Source organism: Scyliorhinus torazame, chromosome 3 (genome assembly GCF_047496885.1).
Source record: "Scyliorhinus torazame isolate Kashiwa2021f chromosome 3, sScyTor2.1, whole genome shotgun sequence".
Lineage (NCBI taxonomy): Eukaryota > Metazoa > Chordata > Chondrichthyes > Carcharhiniformes > Scyliorhinidae > Scyliorhinus > Scyliorhinus torazame.
The window spans coordinates 202805064-202823108 of record NC_092709.1 but is presented as its reverse complement, the minus strand read 5'-3'; the positions used below and the strand labels follow the sequence as shown (position 1 = coordinate 202823108).

At 45.4% G+C, this 18045-nt stretch overlaps 2 protein-coding genes across 2 annotated transcripts in view; one reads left to right on the top strand and one right to left on the bottom strand.

The window, feature by feature from the left end:
* The window catches only part of scfd2 (sec1 family domain containing 2), a 512739-nt gene extending 504434 nt beyond the window's left edge, over positions 1 to 8305 (top strand). The window contains exon 9 of the mRNA XM_072496760.1: positions 7762 to 8305. Coding sequence (XP_072352861.1) covers positions 7762 to 7854 — 93 coding nt within the window. The 3' untranslated portion in view covers positions 7855 to 8305. The remainder of the gene's footprint in view (positions 1 to 7761) is intronic.
* Positions 8306 to 10756: 2451 nt separating this feature from the next.
* On the bottom strand, positions 10757 to 17454 carry rasl11b (RAS-like, family 11, member B). Its single transcript, XM_072496761.1, has 4 exons — positions 16142 to 17454; positions 15687 to 15743; positions 15461 to 15537; positions 10757 to 12446 (listed from the first exon to the last, which is right to left on the bottom strand). Exons 1-4 carry the CDS (start codon positions 16254 to 16256, stop codon positions 11979 to 11981), a joined length of 717 nt encoding a protein of 238 aa, XP_072352862.1. The 5' UTR covers positions 16257 to 17454; the 3' UTR covers positions 10757 to 11978.
* Between the last annotated feature and the right edge of the window lie 591 nt (positions 17455 to 18045).

Here is an 18045-nt window from a genome sequence, read left to right as displayed (position 1 = left end):
AGTGGATCATCTTCTGAACCGCGTGCCGGAAGTCCCCGCCAAACATCCTGCCCCCTGCGGTCACAGCGCCACCAGGCTCACCGCTGGCCCAACTGCTGTCCACACCGGCCCCGATTATGGCTGCAGACAACAGCCTCCCAACTGAGGGTGCCAAGATGCTGGGCGAGGATCCACTCAGCTCTGACTCAGAGACCAAAATGGATATGCTACCCTCCCCACCGGGCCAACAGAGCGTCAACTCCAATCTAAACTGACCAGAGGTCCAGGATAGGTTCCGACAGACATGGACACGTCTCTGGACGAGGCGGGGGGGGGGGGGGGGTGTTATAACCCCAGCAGAGGTCACGGGATAGGAACCATCAGGTTTCACATGCCCTCCGGGGAATATGAACTTCCTGGTACAGGGGCAGGGCTTCCCCTTGCAGGGTGCAGGTCGGGGGAAGGTGATCCTCCAGGGAGTGGTGGTGATTTAATTGTAAGTAATAATAAACCTCTTTGTGCTCTAACCTATGGCTTATGCGTGGCTGCTTACCTGTGATCAAACAGAATGGGTCATTCAAATGCAATGGCACTAGCTGTCTCAAATTCTCATGGGGTGAAAGTCATCGCAAAGGTTGTATCATCGACCCAATCACACTTTATTTGGAAAAGGACTTGTGATTTGTAACAGGTCACATAGTAAGACAGCCATGTTTGTTGCCTACTTTTAAAACAGCCAGAAGCTGTTCTGGACTGAAATCCAACAGATTCCACTGGACAGTCATTGAACCAGCTGCATGTCAACCTATCAGTCAAGGTAATATACAACCATATCTTGAAGGTGGGGAAGGACGCTCCCCAACCTGTTCCAACTTCAGGTTCACCTTGAGAACCAACCTCCCGGAAAGTTGACCACAAGAGGCTTTGCAGGCTACAGAAAATCCTCTGCTGCACAAGTCCTTCACTTAAACTAAAGCATCAACTCATCTAAGAAACTACAGGTCTGCCACAAAAGACAGATTGAGAGAATCATACATTGTAATAAAAGCAAAATACTGCGGATGCTGGAAATCTGAAATAAAAACAGAAAATGCTGGATAAACTCAGCAAGTCTGGCAACATCTGCCAGAGAGAATCACAGTTAACATTGTGAGTCCACATGGCCCTTCTACAGTAGGGAAACTATGTTTCTCTCTCCACAGATGTTGCCAGACCTGCTGAGTTTATCGAGCATTTTATGTTTTTATTATATATTGTAATAATATAGTTTTTCCCTCATCTGTAACTAATCTTTGAGAGAGTGAGATTGACATTGCGTTTTAAACTTCTGCGCCAAATGTGTGATGATAAATAACCTTCCTGGATTTAAATTCACAAACGTCTTGCTGCTAGAATCACTCTGGGGGTAAGAAAGCACACACTCCTCACATACAAAACACACTGATCGTGGGCAGTAAGAAGGCCCATAAAATCTGTCCACGACACTCTGTAAAACATTAACAATGTTAACATGCCTTTCTCTTTTCAATGTTGATCTACCTGCTGTGAGCTGCATTATTTCAGATTTTTCAAATTTCCAGCATTCCAGCACTCAGTTTTTTCTTTATCTGTTTCCAGGGGGTGGGAAAAAGCAGGAACAACATTCTCCCAATAGCTGAAAGTATGTTGGCAGCTGGGCCAATTGTCATTCCAGCAAAAACTGTGTCTGCAGCTCCACATTATGGGTCTTTTTAAGGGTTTATACCAGATTCTGCTAAGTGTTTTAAAACTGGTGAAGGGCAATGTGATTATTTGCACAATACGTTTGTTGTGTCCTTGATCAGACTGAGCACCGCTTTGTTCACAAACTTGCTGAAGAGGTTTGAAAGTAATTTTAACAGATAGGAAAGCTTCTTTAATATACAATGCAATTTATTGTGGAACTGAGGTGACTTGGATATTTCTAAACCATTTTTAATCCTGATACGTGCACTGGTCCACTAAGCTGTGCCTTTCCTTTGCGTTTTTGTAAAACCGCAGAATATTGATATGGACTAAATGAAAATGTGATCACTCTATAAAGGCAGATATGCAGAGTGAAAGGCCCCTGATTCGATCAGCTGTTGGTGCTGAATTCAGCTGGAGGGCCTCCAGTTAACTTCTGTCTCCTTCTCAGTCCCATGGTGCTGTCCTCCACGTTCACATTTCTGATTATTTTCCAGTGATCTCTGCAAGCTGAGGACAGCCCATCTTTGATGCACTGACAGTCAAATAGCCAACCAATGTACTGTCCAGAGTTCATACAGTAAGAATGACAGTATGTGAATTCCCAATATCTATAAAATTATGTCCCAGCGGGTGGTACAGTGGTTAGCACTGCTGCCTCAGCGCCAGCGTCCGGGTTCAATTTCGGTCTTGGGCGTCTGGCTGTGTGGAGTTTGCACTTTCTCCCCATGTCTGTGTGGGTTTCCTCCGGGTGCTCCGGCTTCCTTCCACAGTCCAAAGATGTGCAGTTTAGGTTGGGGATGGGAATAGGGTGGTGGCATGGGCCTAGGTAGGGTACTCTTTCAGAGGGTTGGTGCAGCCTCAATGGGCCAAATGGCCTCCTTCTACACTGTAGGAATTCTATGGATTTATAGAGTAAATTCACGACAGTTCAGGAGGCCATTCAGCCCACCGGGTCTGCACCAATCTACCTAGACCCTATTCCCATAACCCCACCTAAACTTTGGGGCAATTTAGCATGGTCAATCCATTTAACCTGCACATCTTTGGACTATGGGAGGATACAGGAGCACCTGGAGGAAACCCACACAGACACGGAGTGAACATGTAAACTCCACACAGTCACCCGAAGTCGGAATTGAACTCGGGTCCCTGGTGCTGAGGCAGCAGTGCTAACCGCTGTACCACCGTGCTGGGCCCCGTGAACTTCTATGAACCCCACCGAATCCAATCAAACTGAGCAAGGAAATAGTAAGCTGGCAATCTCGCTGATTTACACTCGTGTACAAGCTGTAATTCTTGGAATACAAATTAAATTTATATAATTTATTCAAACAATATCAATATACCATACAAACTCCAAAGAAGAGAGATTTTAAGGCGATAGTTATTGCTCTATATCAGGAATTTACTTTAGTCTCAAGTACGAGTCTGTCATCAGATGCATTAACTATCACATGAGGAAGTAAGCTAGCCTTTATGGCACAGATTTTATGTGATCAGAATGATGGTCAACCAATTGTAAAAACTGATTTCAGGAGAACAATTTACAGATTGATGTTATTCAAATTATTTCTTGGTAACTTGCCTGAAGACATCCCTGAGTACAACAGAGAAACGTTGGTACGCAACATCTGAACTTGCCTTCTGCGCCAATAAATACAGGGAATCATCCTTCAAATTTTCTCTACAACAATTTTTAAAAATATATTTTTATTAGGGTATTTGCAAGTTTTTATAATAACAATAACAGCGACATAAACATGGTCCAATAAACATTTCCACCCCATCACAATCTTCACACACCCCAGCCACAAAACAACCCCCCCCACCCTTGGAATACTGCATCTGCTGACATTTTAATTTTCCCTAAGTCGACGAACGGCTGCCACCTCCGGGTGAACCCGACCATTGCCCCTCTTAAGGCGCGAGCTTTATTTTCTCGAGACTGCGAAACCCAGCCATGTCACTAAGCCAGGTCTTTACACACGGGGGCTTCAAGTCCCTCACATTAATAAGATCCATCTCCGGGCTACCAGGGAGGCAAAGGCCAAGACGCCCGCCTCTTTCGCCCCCTGCACTCCCAGCTCTTCCGACACTCCAAAGATCGCCACCTCCGGCCTCGGCACCACCCGTGTTTTTAGCACCGTGGACATTGCCTTAGCGAAACTCTGCCGAAACCCTCTAAGCTTCGGGCATGCCCAAAACATGTGGACATGATTTGCTGGGCTTCCCGCGCACCTCGCACACCTGTCCTCTACCCCAAACAACTTACTCATCCGGGCCACCGTCCTGTGTGCCCGGTGGACTACTTTGAATTGCATCAGGCTAAGCCTGGCACATGATGAGGATCTATTAACCCTGCTTAGGCCATCCACCCACAGACCCGCCTCTATCTCTCCTCCTAGCTTGTACTCCCAGCTCGTCCTCCCACTTGCCCTTAAGCTCCACCATCGGAGTTTCCTCTGCATCCAAACGTTCCTCGTACATTTCTCTACAACAATTGAGTCTCCCGATTTACCACTGAAGCAAGCAGCTCTATAAGAGATCACTAGAAAGATGCATGTTTACAAAGAGAGCCACTAATCATAGAATTTACAGTGAAAAAGGAGGCCCTTTGGCCCATTGAGTCTGCACCGGCCCTCGGAAAGCCTATCCCATCCCCATAACTCGGTAACCCCACCTCACCGTTTTTGGACACGAAGGACAATTTATCATGTCCAATCCACCTAACCTGCACATCTTTGGACTGTGGGAGGAAACCGGAGCACCCGGAGGAAACCCACGCAGACACTGGGAGAATGTGCAGACTCAGCACAGACAGTGATCCAAGCCGGGAATTGAACCAGGGACCGTGGAGCTGTGAAGCAACTGTGCTACCATGCACATAACAGGTAATGTTAACTGTCTTGGAGACTCACCAAAAGACTTGTCATGGAATGTGAACTGAAAAGGCAGATAATATTTTTTGGCTTTGAAGAGCAGTCAGTGTTGCAAAGTGTTACCCATTTGAAATTGACAAGTTCAGATGTTGCGTACCAACATTTCTCTGTTTTACTCAGGGATGTCTTCAGGCAAGATACCAAGAAATAATTTGAATAACATCAATCTGTAAATTGTTCTCCTGAAATCAGTTTTTACAATTGGTTGAGCATCATTCTGATCACACAAAATCTGTGCCATAAGGGCTGGTTTACTTCCTCATGTGATAGTTAATGCATCAGTTGCCTACATTTCACTTATTGAAAATAATTAGAAATTCTAAAAACTTGGGAATTAATTTTCAGGAACTGGAATGTTCTTTCCCTTTTTTGGCCTCTTGAATGTATGTCCTTTCACTGTAATAAGAACTGACACGAACAAAAACATGCTTTATGTCAAACATTGATTTTTAAAATCTAACTGAACTTTTAAAATAGATTTTTGGTAACACAGACTAAAAGTGTGTCTTGATCTTGCAACAAAGATGGCTACCCAATTTGCATCACTGAGCTTTCCACATTCCAATCCATTGAGGTGGAGACATGTCTTCAAAGACCCATCAAGGACAATGGTCTCTGGACAATGTGAGTGTTGCACATATCCTGTCCCCATCAGAAAGGCATCAAGACATTCACCAGGGAAATTCAACAGGGGGTTCCCATACAAGAACTCATTAAACTGCAGTGGGAAGATTGTAAATCCCATCACTTGAACAGTAATACATCGGCTGAGAGAGGATTTCCAGACATGAACGGATTAAGTTACATGGGGAAATGCACTAGTTCGAACCATGTTTGAATCTCTGGATGGTGGTCATGTGACAGGCCCTCCCTGTGTTTTTAAACCTCTGCTTTCTCTGCAACAAGAGAACAAGCAGCTGAGAAGCTGACGAGAAGATCCAAGTGGGGTTCCACCTTTCTGCTGCTCTGTCGAATCCACTGTGCAAGCTTAAATCTCTGTTTGCTGACCATGATCCTGATGACGACAGATTTTTAAAAATAATAATCTTTATTACAAATAAAGCTTACATTAACACTGCAGTGAAGTTACTGTGAAAAGCCCCTAGTCGATACACTCCGGCAGCTGTTCGGGTACAGAGGGAGAATTCAGAATGTCCAATTCACCTTATAGCATATCTTTTGGGACTTGAGAGGGGAAACCGGAGCAAAGCCACGCTGACAAGGTGAGAACGTGCAGACTCCGCACAGACAGTGACTCAGGCCTGGTCCCTGGCGCTGTGAAGCAACTGTGCTACCGAAAGAAAGCAACCCAGCACTATCATCACCTGGAGAATAGCTAAAACAGCTGTCTACATCTTTAAATCGGAAGCATTTAAGGGCAGCACGGTAGCATTGTGGATAGCACAATTGCTTCACAGCTCCAGGGTCCCAGGTTCGATTCCGGCTTGGGTCACTGTCTGTGCGGAGTCTGCACATCCTCCCCGTGTGTGCGTGGGTTTCCTCCGGGTGCTCCGGTTTCCTCCCACAGTCCAAAGATATGATAAATTGCCCTTAGTGTCCAAAATTGCCTTTAGTGTTGGGTGGGGTTACTGGGTTATGGGAATAGGGTGGAGGTGTTGACCTTGGGTAGGGTGCTCTTTCCAAGAGCCGGTGCAGACTCGATGGGCCGAATGGCCTCCTTCTGCACTGTAAATTCTATGATAATTGGGACCAACAAGGAAAAATCACAATACCATCTTCTTCAGCCTGAAGGTAGTCGAATCACCCAGCCACACACTGTATACCCCTTTTATTTCTCTGGACCCAAATTTGATTAATCTATTCTTCACACTCTGCAATCAATATCTGTGTGTGTGAACTTCCGAATGCGTGTGAAAGTATTTTATAACTTAGATTAGTTTAAGAATAATTATTTATTAAACTTAAGGAAATATTTGATTCGTTTTGATGATCACAGCACGTAAAGTTATTTTTCTTTTTACAAATTTAGAGTACCCAATTCATTTTTTCCAATTAAGGGGCAATTTAGCCTGGCCAATCCACCTACCCGGCACATCTTTGGGTTGTGGGGGCGAAACCCACGCAAACACGGGGAGAATGTGCAAACTCCACACGGACAGTGACCCAGAGCCGGGATCGAACCTGGGACCTCGCGCCTCGCAGCAGAGCTAACCCACTGCGCCACCCTACTGCCCCACAGCATGTAAAGTTAAACATTTACTGAATTGGCAAGAATATCCCTTTCACAAAACTCTGGACACGATCTGTAGTGCTGGGAACAACCCCACTATCTAACAGCACACTTTTGTTTTTAGTGCCTCGACGAGGAACGCTCCCTAGTCATTTCCTGCACTGAGCTCCTCAGTGCAGTAAGAGATTGGGACCCATCTCACATGGGCAGGGCACCCCCAGGCCCGATCTCCGGCACCGACAAAATGCCAGCCTGGGCACCCTGGCAGTGGCAGGCTGGCATCTGGATGGCACTGCTGGGGTGCCAGGCTGGCAATGCCACCAAGCCCAGGTGCACCAGCAGTGCCAGGGTGCCACCCTGCCCATACACCGACCACCCCGGGGGTCTCCAATTGCCTGGGAACCCCCCTCCCCCCATTTTGTCTGGTCCCTGTTTGTGGGGCTGCTAGGTGCCGGGTGGCCAATCGATCTGGCATCAGCACAGCTAAATGGGTTCTTAAACTCACTTACTGCTGGGAGACTGGGTCCCGCCTATTGTAGGCAGGGCTGCGGATCATGAGATCTGGTTAGATCTCGCCAGGCGCAACGGCTGACGGGCATCATGGGGAGGCCTCTCCTGGGATCTACCGGCTGCGTCCCACCCCCATTCCGTCCTTACATGTATTCACTTCCAGTATAGCAATCAGATGCAGAAACCCTCATTCACTTTCCCATCCTTAACCCCAAGGGTATTTTAGTTTGTAGCACTCCTACCACTAGCCAGGCTGAGATCAATTTACTCAACATAATCAGGATCGAATTAGGAACAGAGTTAAATAATAATGCCAGTATTATTCAGGGGTATTGTTTACTCAAATTTGTACGGTAAGCAATTGTTCTTCTTTATTGTCATACTCCTGTGGTCAAATTCGGAGATAACTTTTTAAAAACTTTTTATTCTTTGTAGGTAATTGTATTGGCTACCAGACTATTAAATCCACTTGATGTAACACAACTCATCTGTGCAACCGACAGACTGCATCCTGATATTGGAGTGTAACGATGACATTGTTGCTGACCAGAAACTTGAACTATCCTGGTGCAAACGACAGCATTCAAGGGAACAGCAGATAACTAATGCCCAAACAGTATAAATACAAGAGGTGGTTAAATGGCTGTCTGTTGTGCATCGGTGTATGTGTAAACTGAAGCCCACTCAATCTACAATTCATCTTTTAGAGAGTATGTGATTCTCCAAGCTGTTGCAACTCCCAAATCCTGGTTTTTCTTTTCTATATCAGTGACTGCAGCTTTTCTAATCTCTCCACAGAAACATGACCCTCAAATGGATTTATTTAGGAATTAAACTTAATTGTGCGGTGTTGTGTACAACATTGAAAATGTGTTCTCTTAAAAGTAACACAGGTTTATATTGTCAGCAATTCTACAGGTGCAGAATTTTCCTGTACTGAAAACTATTTCTTAATAAACTTCAGTAACAACGTTGAAAAGCGTCAGCAATCTTGTATGATCACACAAAGAAATGAAGCTTATTGACAATCACAGCTATCTTCCTTTTAATTGTCTTTTTCCATTCCCACGCCGGTTGGGAGAATCGCCTGGGCCTCCAAAATTTCCGGGGACGCCGGTCCGACGCCCTCCCGCGATTCTCCCAAGCGGCGGGAACGGCCCGGTCGAGTTTCGCAGGCCGGAGAATCGCCGGAGACACCAAAAATGGCGATTTTACGGCATCCCCGCTATTCTGAGGCCCGGATGGGCCGAGCGGCCAGGCCAAAACGGCGGGTTCCCCCCGGCGCCGTCCACACCTGGTCGCTGCAGTCGTGAGCGGTGCGTGAACGCTGAGGGGGCGACCTGCGGGGGGGGGATCATACACCGGGGGGTACCTCAGATGTGGGGTGGCCCGCGATCGGTGCCCAGATCGTCGGGCCGTCCTCTCTGAAGGAGGACCTCCTTCCTTCTGTGGCCCCGCAAGATCCATCCGCCATCTTCTTGCGGGGCGGACTTGAGAGGACGGCAACCACGCATGCGTGGGTTGGCGCCGGCCAACCCGCGCATGACGCCCGTTATGCGGCGCTGGCTGTGTCATCTATGCGGCGCCGCTTTTACGCGGGTGACAAGGCCTGGCGCGTGTAGATGACGCGACACCGATCCTGGCCCATTGTCAGGGCCTGAATTGGTCGGGACCGGGGCCGTTTCGCGCCGTCGTGAACCTCGACGGCGCGGGAGTGGAGAATCCCGCCCCCAAACTCCACAAATTCCCATGAGGTTGGTCTGCAAGGTCTTTCTTACTTATGGTCCCTTTTCGTATCATTTTAAACTCCTTTATATTGACAAAATCTTCTGTTCCGTTTGACTAATTTTTACATTAAAACATTGGAATTAAGATCTTGAATTAAGCAACATGAGGAAATTGATGCTAAAAGATCAGGTCATTTGAATTAAACAATTTTCAATTAATAACCTAGAAGCTGGCATGTTAGATGACTCCTTCCCCAACAATTAAATTAATCCATCAAATAACTAAGCCACTCAGACCACAAAAGTCCCACTATAGCTGGAGAAACTGGTACAAGTTGCTGTAATACTCTCAGCCGAACAGAGAGGTTTAGGGATGAAAACAAGGGTCTCCACTCAATTAACAACCACTGGTGGAAGTTCACCTGTAATGGAGCTTGGCTAGCCTTTACTATTGAACCTTTACACAATGACCATCTGACAAAGTAAATAGCAATTAGCACCTAGAAAACCCCCATACATATTCCATCAGAGTTAACACGGACAGGAAATGGAAACACTGAAGGTAGAAAAAGTAAAATTTACAAACTGAAGTTTGAAATGGCTGCATTATCAGACAGACATAAAAGCTAGTGCACAACAAAGTCTACTGCTTCTTCTGAAAAGGTAAGCATTCAGAATTACACAATCTTCTATTAAATACATCACAACAAATGTTATTTTTGTCAAAGAATGGGAAAGAGCATACTGAAATGGAGGAAAGGAAGGAAACCAAAAGAGCTAATTATGATTTAGTTCTTTTTTTTTTGCACACCATAAACATCTTTGAATATTGTACAATACTGTACTGTGCCCAAACTCATTAATATGAGTGGCAAAACCCAAAAGAAAGTGTTCAATTGGGACCCCAGGTTCTACACAAGTGTGTTTTAAAAGGATCCTAAGCCATAATTACATTTCACATGGTAAAGTAACCATATTCTTGATTTTCCCCAAATTAGATTAAACGAAGTCCAGGAACTTGAGGTTCTCTATCTTTTTAAACATAGTTTAGAATCCTATGTATGCCTGATTTTAAATGACCAATAGCAGTGATAATTTATACACTGTTGAGTGAGTCTTTCAGATTACTATTATAGTCACAGATTGAGCTAGTCCACAATTATAAATACAACTGGATGCGATCAACTTTCATTTGGTGACGATAGATTTAGCCTAATAGTGGAATACATAAACAGTTACATTTGAAAGGCTTATTCATTTGGAGCCCGCTCATCACTCCTACTTTGACAAAACACTTTAATTTAATGGAATGTATCTTCCTTAAATTAAAAAAAAGTGTATATATGACATTGCATAGTTGAAGTAAGTGGCAGTATGTTTCGGCATAGACCAATGATTGAGAACCCTAGACTAACGCAAGCCCCAACAGAACAATTTTGTGGCTCTTTGTGCAAAAAGGGCATGGCAAACATGGAGTTAGTGGAAAATTGCAATTGTTAGATTGGATATGGATAAAGTGCTTTGCCATCAAAGCATGTTTGGAACCCAGTAGGTATTACAAGGACTAAAATAATGAGAAGTGGTAAAACAAACCACTTCAGTATGTGGACTTCCAGAGTGACAATAAACACATGCCCGGGTTTGATAAAGACAAGATATACATCCGAGAAAGTAAATAATCAAGTCTTCCAAAAAACAGCATACTTAGTTCAAATATTTATTTGCCAAAATATTGGAAAATGCATTGTCCTCTTGAGAGGAATCATCGCTGTAAACAGATTAAAGCTAAAGCACAAGTGGCTTTCATAAAGTGCATTTCGAAGCTGGCTTCCATCCTGTGCACTTAGCACGAGCAAAGTTTTCCCACTTAACGCAGGGGTCAGATGTCAATGCTCAGTTTGGAATAGCTATCCGGACAGTATATGCCTGGTTTTATTTAACAAGCTTCAATTGAATTCTTGTGGTCTTATGTCATGGAGTGATGGCAGGGAATTCAACTGCAGGCCATCATGCTATATTTTCTTTACACAATCAAGATTGCTGGGTGGGAAGGGGGAATGTGAAGGTCAGAAGATCTTAAATAGTTTTAGAGGAGGGCACGGAGGTCCGGTTTGACTCCCACTTACTAGAATGGAATGCAAATGGAGCAGTATGGCCAATGTAACAGTTGTATTTATTTAAAACAGAAAGCTAGCTCATTGAAAATCTGCAAATACCACGGCTATATCCAGCATATTGAACTACTTGCAAAGCAGTTAGATTTGTAATTCAGCAGAAGTGACCAGGTGAGTGATTCAATGCTCCACACTGCTTTCAGTGCAGAGCAGCTCCTAAGAAATACAATATCAGGTGTGCACCCGTGCTTCCTGCCATGCACTCCCCGCTTGAAGAATGGGATCAGCTGTACATTCCAGCAGGTAAAAAAAATGAATGTCATTTTACTGTAAAATGGGTAAAGCAATCGGTGCACACACTGAACAGTTAAACTGACAAATACAATAATAGGAGAGTTTCCACAAGCAAAAATAAAACGGGTACTGTTTTAACAAATTCAGTTTTGTTCCAATGAGTTATCCATCATTGATGCACAATTTCAGAATCATTGTACAAAAACTGTACTAACAACCTTCTGAGGCCCCCAAAAGGGAGCTCAGACATTTCTGGCAGTTCAGAGGTCTGCTTCCAACATAGACTTAAATAGCAAATGTTGATTAAGTATTAATTCTTAAAATCACTAGCTGGGCAATGATCAAGTGCGCAGATGATGGAATACATGGGTCCACTACACTAGACACGTACAGCTTCGGATTGTAGTGTTGACTTTCCAGATCTTCTTATGCTCGGTTTGACTTGTCCCAATCTTTAAATGTCGACAATGATGAAAAGCCTCATTCTTTTAGAATACCAACAGCTTCAGCTGCCACCTCAGACAGATGTTGCAGTCCGTACTTTGGCAGAAAGAGCTTGCTTGAACCGCCTCCTCAAATCCAGCATGTTTGGTGATTTTGGCCTAGGCATAATAGATGTTTTTCTCTTTTCAACATTGCTGCTCATTTGTTGTTTACTGATCTCTTTGCAAAGCACATGAAAAGCATTGTACACATCATTATAGTTTTCACTGGCAGATACCTCATAGAAGGTGCATCCTAGTATGTTTGCTAACTGGAGGCCATGGTGAGGTTCCACTTGTTTGGCATGAAGGAGGTCGGCCTTGTTTCCTACAATGATGACAGGAACCCTACTCTCAGGATGCACACGGCAGACATGTTGGTGAAGGTGACTGATGAGTTCATAACTTTTGTAGTCGGTGATCGAATAAACCAATACAATTGCATCAGCCCATTGTATGGATCTGTTAAGTAGGTCATTGCAACTCAGACCTGGTCCGCTTATCTAGAAACAGAAATATCTATTAAAGACATTTACCTTGATTAGATAAACTTTTGAATCCAAAATCCACAAAGTGAAAAGCAGTAAAATAGCATCAATAATATTGTAAGCAAAATCTAACGAATGAAAATGCCATTGGTTTCTATCTAGTTTAAATATTATCAAAAGTTTAGTTTGCAGACGAGGGCAAAGCTCAGATACAAAACAGTTATAATAATTTGTTCTGTATTTCTAGATCAGTTGGTTTTGTCCGAGCTACATAATGGCTTTACTATGGCATGGCTATGTTTATTCAGCTGTATGGCTGCGAAAAGCACAAAGTGTTGTACTTCAGCAAAGTAGCACCAGGCAGTACAATTATTGAACCAACCTGTTTCCCACTTCAGGAGTGAAAATGACTGAAATACTTGATGAACCAAATATAGATTAGCGGAGGAAGGTACGAATTCAGCCCACTTAGTTTGAATTCAATATTTCATTTGATCGGTTCAGCAACCTCAAGTCCAGGCTATCTGTATAAATAATGTTCTCGTCTCAAGTAGGCTAAATGGACTGATAAGGTTTTAAAATAAACTTGAGTGGCAAACAGCTAAAAATCTGTAATGTTACAGCAGACCCACCCTTTTCCAGAAACACAGGATTTTTAATCGATGCTCTCCCTCATTAAAGTTCTGTGTTAGTCATCGAAAGGGCATTCCAAATATGAAGGACCTCCCAGAGACCAATATCACCCGGCAAGCAAGAGAGTTATCCTAGCTTGAGGAGTGGGGAGGCTGGAGAACCTGGGACAGGTCTCAGTGGGAGAACAAAGGAAGAGCACTTGGGTTGAGTATGGTAAAGTGCAAAGCTGGAAAAGTTCTTCAGATTCAATGGTCCTGGAAAGCAAAGGTGTGTGAGACTGCAGCATTGTTCTCCTTCGATGGGGTGAAGTGGGAGGAAATCCCCACCTGGCAAGCTTAAAGAGTACATAAACAGCCCATGATAGAGTTACAGAGGAGTGTGGAGAAGAAATATAGGAACTATCATGACAACTTAAACTGGGTGAATGTCAGAATGGATTATTAACAAATTAGAGGTCTATGGAAATAAAGAATCATTCCACAATATATAGAAGAGTTAAATTTGCTGAATATTAATTTGTTTATTTGAACAAATAAACATTTGTTGGATGTACCCCATCCAAATGGGAATGTAAATACTAGGCTTTATGTGGAACTTCAGAATAGATTTTATATTTAGTGGAGGAGGATTGTTTGAATTCTGCCCCTATCCATATAGGGGCATTTGTGACTCAACCTTACACCCTGCACTCAGAAGAATCAGTTGGGAGTGAATAGATTCCAAATTGAGTACATTAGTTCTGCTGAGCCTTCACACCAGAACTATAGTTACAGAAACACAAGTTGGAGCACTAAAATAATTTTTGCTGCTAACAAAGGTTTTCAGTTTTGGAATGGAGTTGGTAGGTGAGTGTTTGGAAAGAGCCAGTTTGTGAAACACTACATCAGAAAAGCAAAACTCAGGCAACTGGGGAAGCAGCCTCATTCCTCTATGCAATACTCAATTGTTCATAAATCATTGGTACAAATGTGTCACATTTAGACAAAGAAATTCTAGGCTTTTCGGAGCAGCATATAATTCTTAATTCTACGTACAGCACATGTATTCAAGTAATCATCTTATTTGAAGTACTAACAAGAAGCTGGTATTCCTGTTCTGGATTTAACTGTAGTAAGATGAAACACATCAACTTGACATGTGTCCAACAGCTTACCACAGAATGCAGATTAATGGACCGTGAAACTATAGAACTTCTCACAGTTTGGACAATGGTAGTGTTACAGTGCTTCAGGAATGTGGCTACATCTGCTAAAGCACACCAACTGGTTCAGCAACAAGGGATTTTCTGCCTTCTGAAATGTCTGTTCAAGCAGCACTATTTACTAAGTAAAAAGTCAATAGGAATAGTACAGAATGTCTCCTGTATCACAACTGTTAAGTGCTCCCCCACCACCAATTTAAGAATGGAAATGGCCATTAAAACGGATGGACTCTTGCTGTACAATGAATCTTCAGCAATGTTAAGGGCTAAGTCTTGTGGTCCACATAACAGCCCATGTTATTATGCCAGCTTAATAGGAGCTATTAGTTTAACCAAAATCAAAATACTACGGCTGTTGGGATTCTGAAATAACAAAAAATGTTGGAACTACTCAACAGGTCTGACAGCATCTGTGAAGACAACCATTAACATTTCAGGTCAAAGACCTTCTGAACAAAGGCAGTTTAATGTTTGGATAACAAAGCAGTGCCTCAAACCCCATAGGCTAGTGAAATGCTGCATTTTTTTTTTTTTACTGACTAGTTTGTACTTGGGGAAACTCCTTTCAAAGCTAGTTATTGACACGATTGTCTAGCTAACCTGCTGGGATAGCAGAATGAAAACAAACTCTACTACATACAGTTCGCTCCTGCTCCATCTCTCTGATAAATTTAGCATTTTTTGTCCTGACTCCGCTCCAAGTGCCACAGGCAGCCTATGATACCTCCCCAAAGTGATAGTTCACAAATAATCCTCAGCATCAAGTGCCAGAATGTTGTTTAGCCTGGGATCACAACTGGCAAAGCAAACAATTTTAAACAGGGTGTCACTGGAATCCTGACTATTATTCCCCTAACCTGGGGTACCAACTGCTGGCTTGGCTGAAATCAGCAAACTCAGGGGGATATTCAGAACAGTCTTGTTCTGCTTGGCTTGCCTCAGCCTCCAAATAGGCAAATTCATGGGCTACCAGCAAAGTTGGCTGTGTGCAGTGAGCAGGCAAGAATTGGGCAGCACCTAATCCAATAACCACTAAAAATCTAAGTTTTTTTTTTAAAAAGCAAGAGCCCAAGTACATTAAAGTGAATAATCTGATGAGGAGAACATTTGTTTGTGTACGGCTTCTCCTCCCCATGAGGTTTCTACTTGAAGTATAATTGAGAGGGTGAAAAGAGGCAGGGAAAGAAAATCTCACCTGGACTCCTGGTGTGTCTTGAACTTGTAGTGCAAGTTGTTCTCTATCTACTTGAACTTGTCTGGAGTATAAAGTACCTGAAGATACAAGATTAGCAGTTTAGAAACAAAACTCCAAAATTACTTGCTTGATCTGTCCAATTTTAATTTCTATGCAGACAAAAGGAGGAAGCTGTGAATAAGGCATTAAATGTTTTCAAAAGGCTGGGGAACAACACAACGCTTACCTGCATTTCTTTCATAGTCTCCGATGAATCTTCTGGTTAGAAATCGTACCACCAAAGCTGAGAGAGAGAAAAGAAACAAACGTCAATATGAAGCTGTTCGTCAAAGGATAAAGACCCCAGCCCGTCATTTCACAGCGGGGGTAGGGGGAGACGACTCAGAGCTGCAGCTGTCAACAAGTGTTTCTCCAGACCGCTATCCCTCAAAGCAAAACAAAACTCGGACTTTATTCCCATTTGTCAGTAACCCTTTTCGCCGCGTTGGGGGGCAGAAACTTTCTTGAAGACAAAATGAGAGCACCTCTCCAAACATACTTCAAAGATTGGTCTAGCCGACTGCCCAGACAAACAGTGGGAGCAGCAAATGTGTCTGGCACATCCCTGGGGTGAGTCCCAATCCACCAAGCACATTGAAGCGCCCCCGGCGCCACTCGCAGTCTGCAGCCCCGTTTTCTTACCGGTTTTACCCACGGCGCTGCCACCGATCACCGCGATCTTGATGACCCGGTTGTTGGAGGTATATTCCGCAGGTCCGTACTCCTGGATCGTCGACATGTTCTGAATCAGGCGCATGTCAAACAGCAGCGATGGTGGTGCGACAGGACAGGAGGGAGCAAAGCTCTGCGGGAGGGCTGGAAGGAGTGCTGCAGCCGGGACTGGCTCAGTGACTCTGCCCTCTCTCACTGTGCAGCCGGGACTGGCTCAGTGACTCTGCCCTCTCTCACTGTGCAGCCGGGACTGGCTCAGTGACTCTGCCCTCTCTCACTGTGCAGCAGCGAGTGACTCTGCCCTCTCTCACTGTGCAGCCGGGACTGGCTCAGTGACTCTGCCCTCTCTCACTGTGCAGCCGGGACTGGCTCAGTGACTCTGCCCTCTCTCACTGTGCAGCAGCGAGTGACTCTGCCCTCTCTCACTGTGCAGCCGGGACTGGCTCAGTGACTCTGCCCTCTCTCACTGTGCAGCCGGGACTGGCTCAGTGACTCTGCCCTCTCTCACTGTGCAGCAGCGAGTGACTCTGCCCTCCCTCACTGTGCAGCCGGGACTGGCTCAGTGACTCTGCCCTCCCTCACTGTGCAGCCGGGACTGACTCAGTGACTCTGCCCTCTCTCACTGTGCAGCAGCGAGTGACTCTGCCCTCCCTCACTGTGCAGCCGGGACTGGCTCAGTGACTCTGCCCTCTCTCACTGTGCAGCAGCGAGTGACTCTGCCCTCCCTCACTGTGCAGCCGGGACTGGCTCAGTGACTCTGCCCTCCCTCACTGTGCAGCCGGGACTGACTCAGTGACTCTGCCCTCTCTCACTGTGCAGCAGCGAGTGACTCTGCCCTCCCTCACTGTGCAGCCGGGACTGGCTCAGTGACTCTGCCCTCCCTCACTGTGCAGCCGGGACTGACTCAGTGACTCTGCCCTCTCTCACTGTGCAGCAGCGAGTGACTCTGCCCTCCCTCACTGTGCAGCCGGGACTGACTCAGTGACTCTGCCCTCCCTCACTGTGCAGCAGCGAGTGACTCTGCCCTCTCTCACTGTGCAGCCGGGACTGGCTCAGTGACTCTGCCCTCCCTCGGTGTGCAGCAGCGAGTGACTCTGCCCTCCCTCACTGTGCAGCAGCGAGTGACTCTGCCCTCTCTCACTGTGCAGCCGGGACTGACTCAGTGACTCTGCCCTCCCTCACTGTGCAGCCGGGAGTGACTCAGCCTTCCCTCGGTGTGCAGCCGGGGTTTACTCTGCCCTCCGCTGACTCAAATCAGATTCCCCCCCTCTCTCGGCAACCGCGCTGTCCGTTCTGCGACCTTTTATAACAAACCTGCTCGCGCTCTCTCATTGGTCACTGCGGACTTTGCTGATTGGATACTTGGAGCAAAGATCTTCATTTTTACCTGAGTTGTTTCCAGTAGCTCGGCATCTCCGGGCAGAGTGAGTGTGCAACTGCACAGGGACTGCAGAGTGTGTAACCCTGCAGAGTACAGAGACGGCAGAGTGTGCAAGAGTACAGAGACTGCAGAGTGTGCAACAGCAGAGACTGCAAAGTATGCAACCTCACAGAACTGCAGTGTGCAACAGCACAGAGATGGCAGTGTGCAAGAGTGCAGAGTGTGCAACAGCACAGGGGCTGCAGAGTGTGCAACAGCAGAGACTGCAGAGTGTGCAACAGCACAGGGACTGCAAAGTGTGCAACAGCACAGGGACTGCAGATTGTGCAACAGCACAGAGACTGCAGAATGTGCAACAGCACAGGGACTGCAGAGTGTGCAACAGCACAGAGACTGCAGTGTGTGCAACCCTGCAGAGTGTGCAACAGCACAGCGACTGCAGAGTGTGCAACAGCACAGGGACTGCAGAGTGTGCAACAGCAGAGACTGCAGA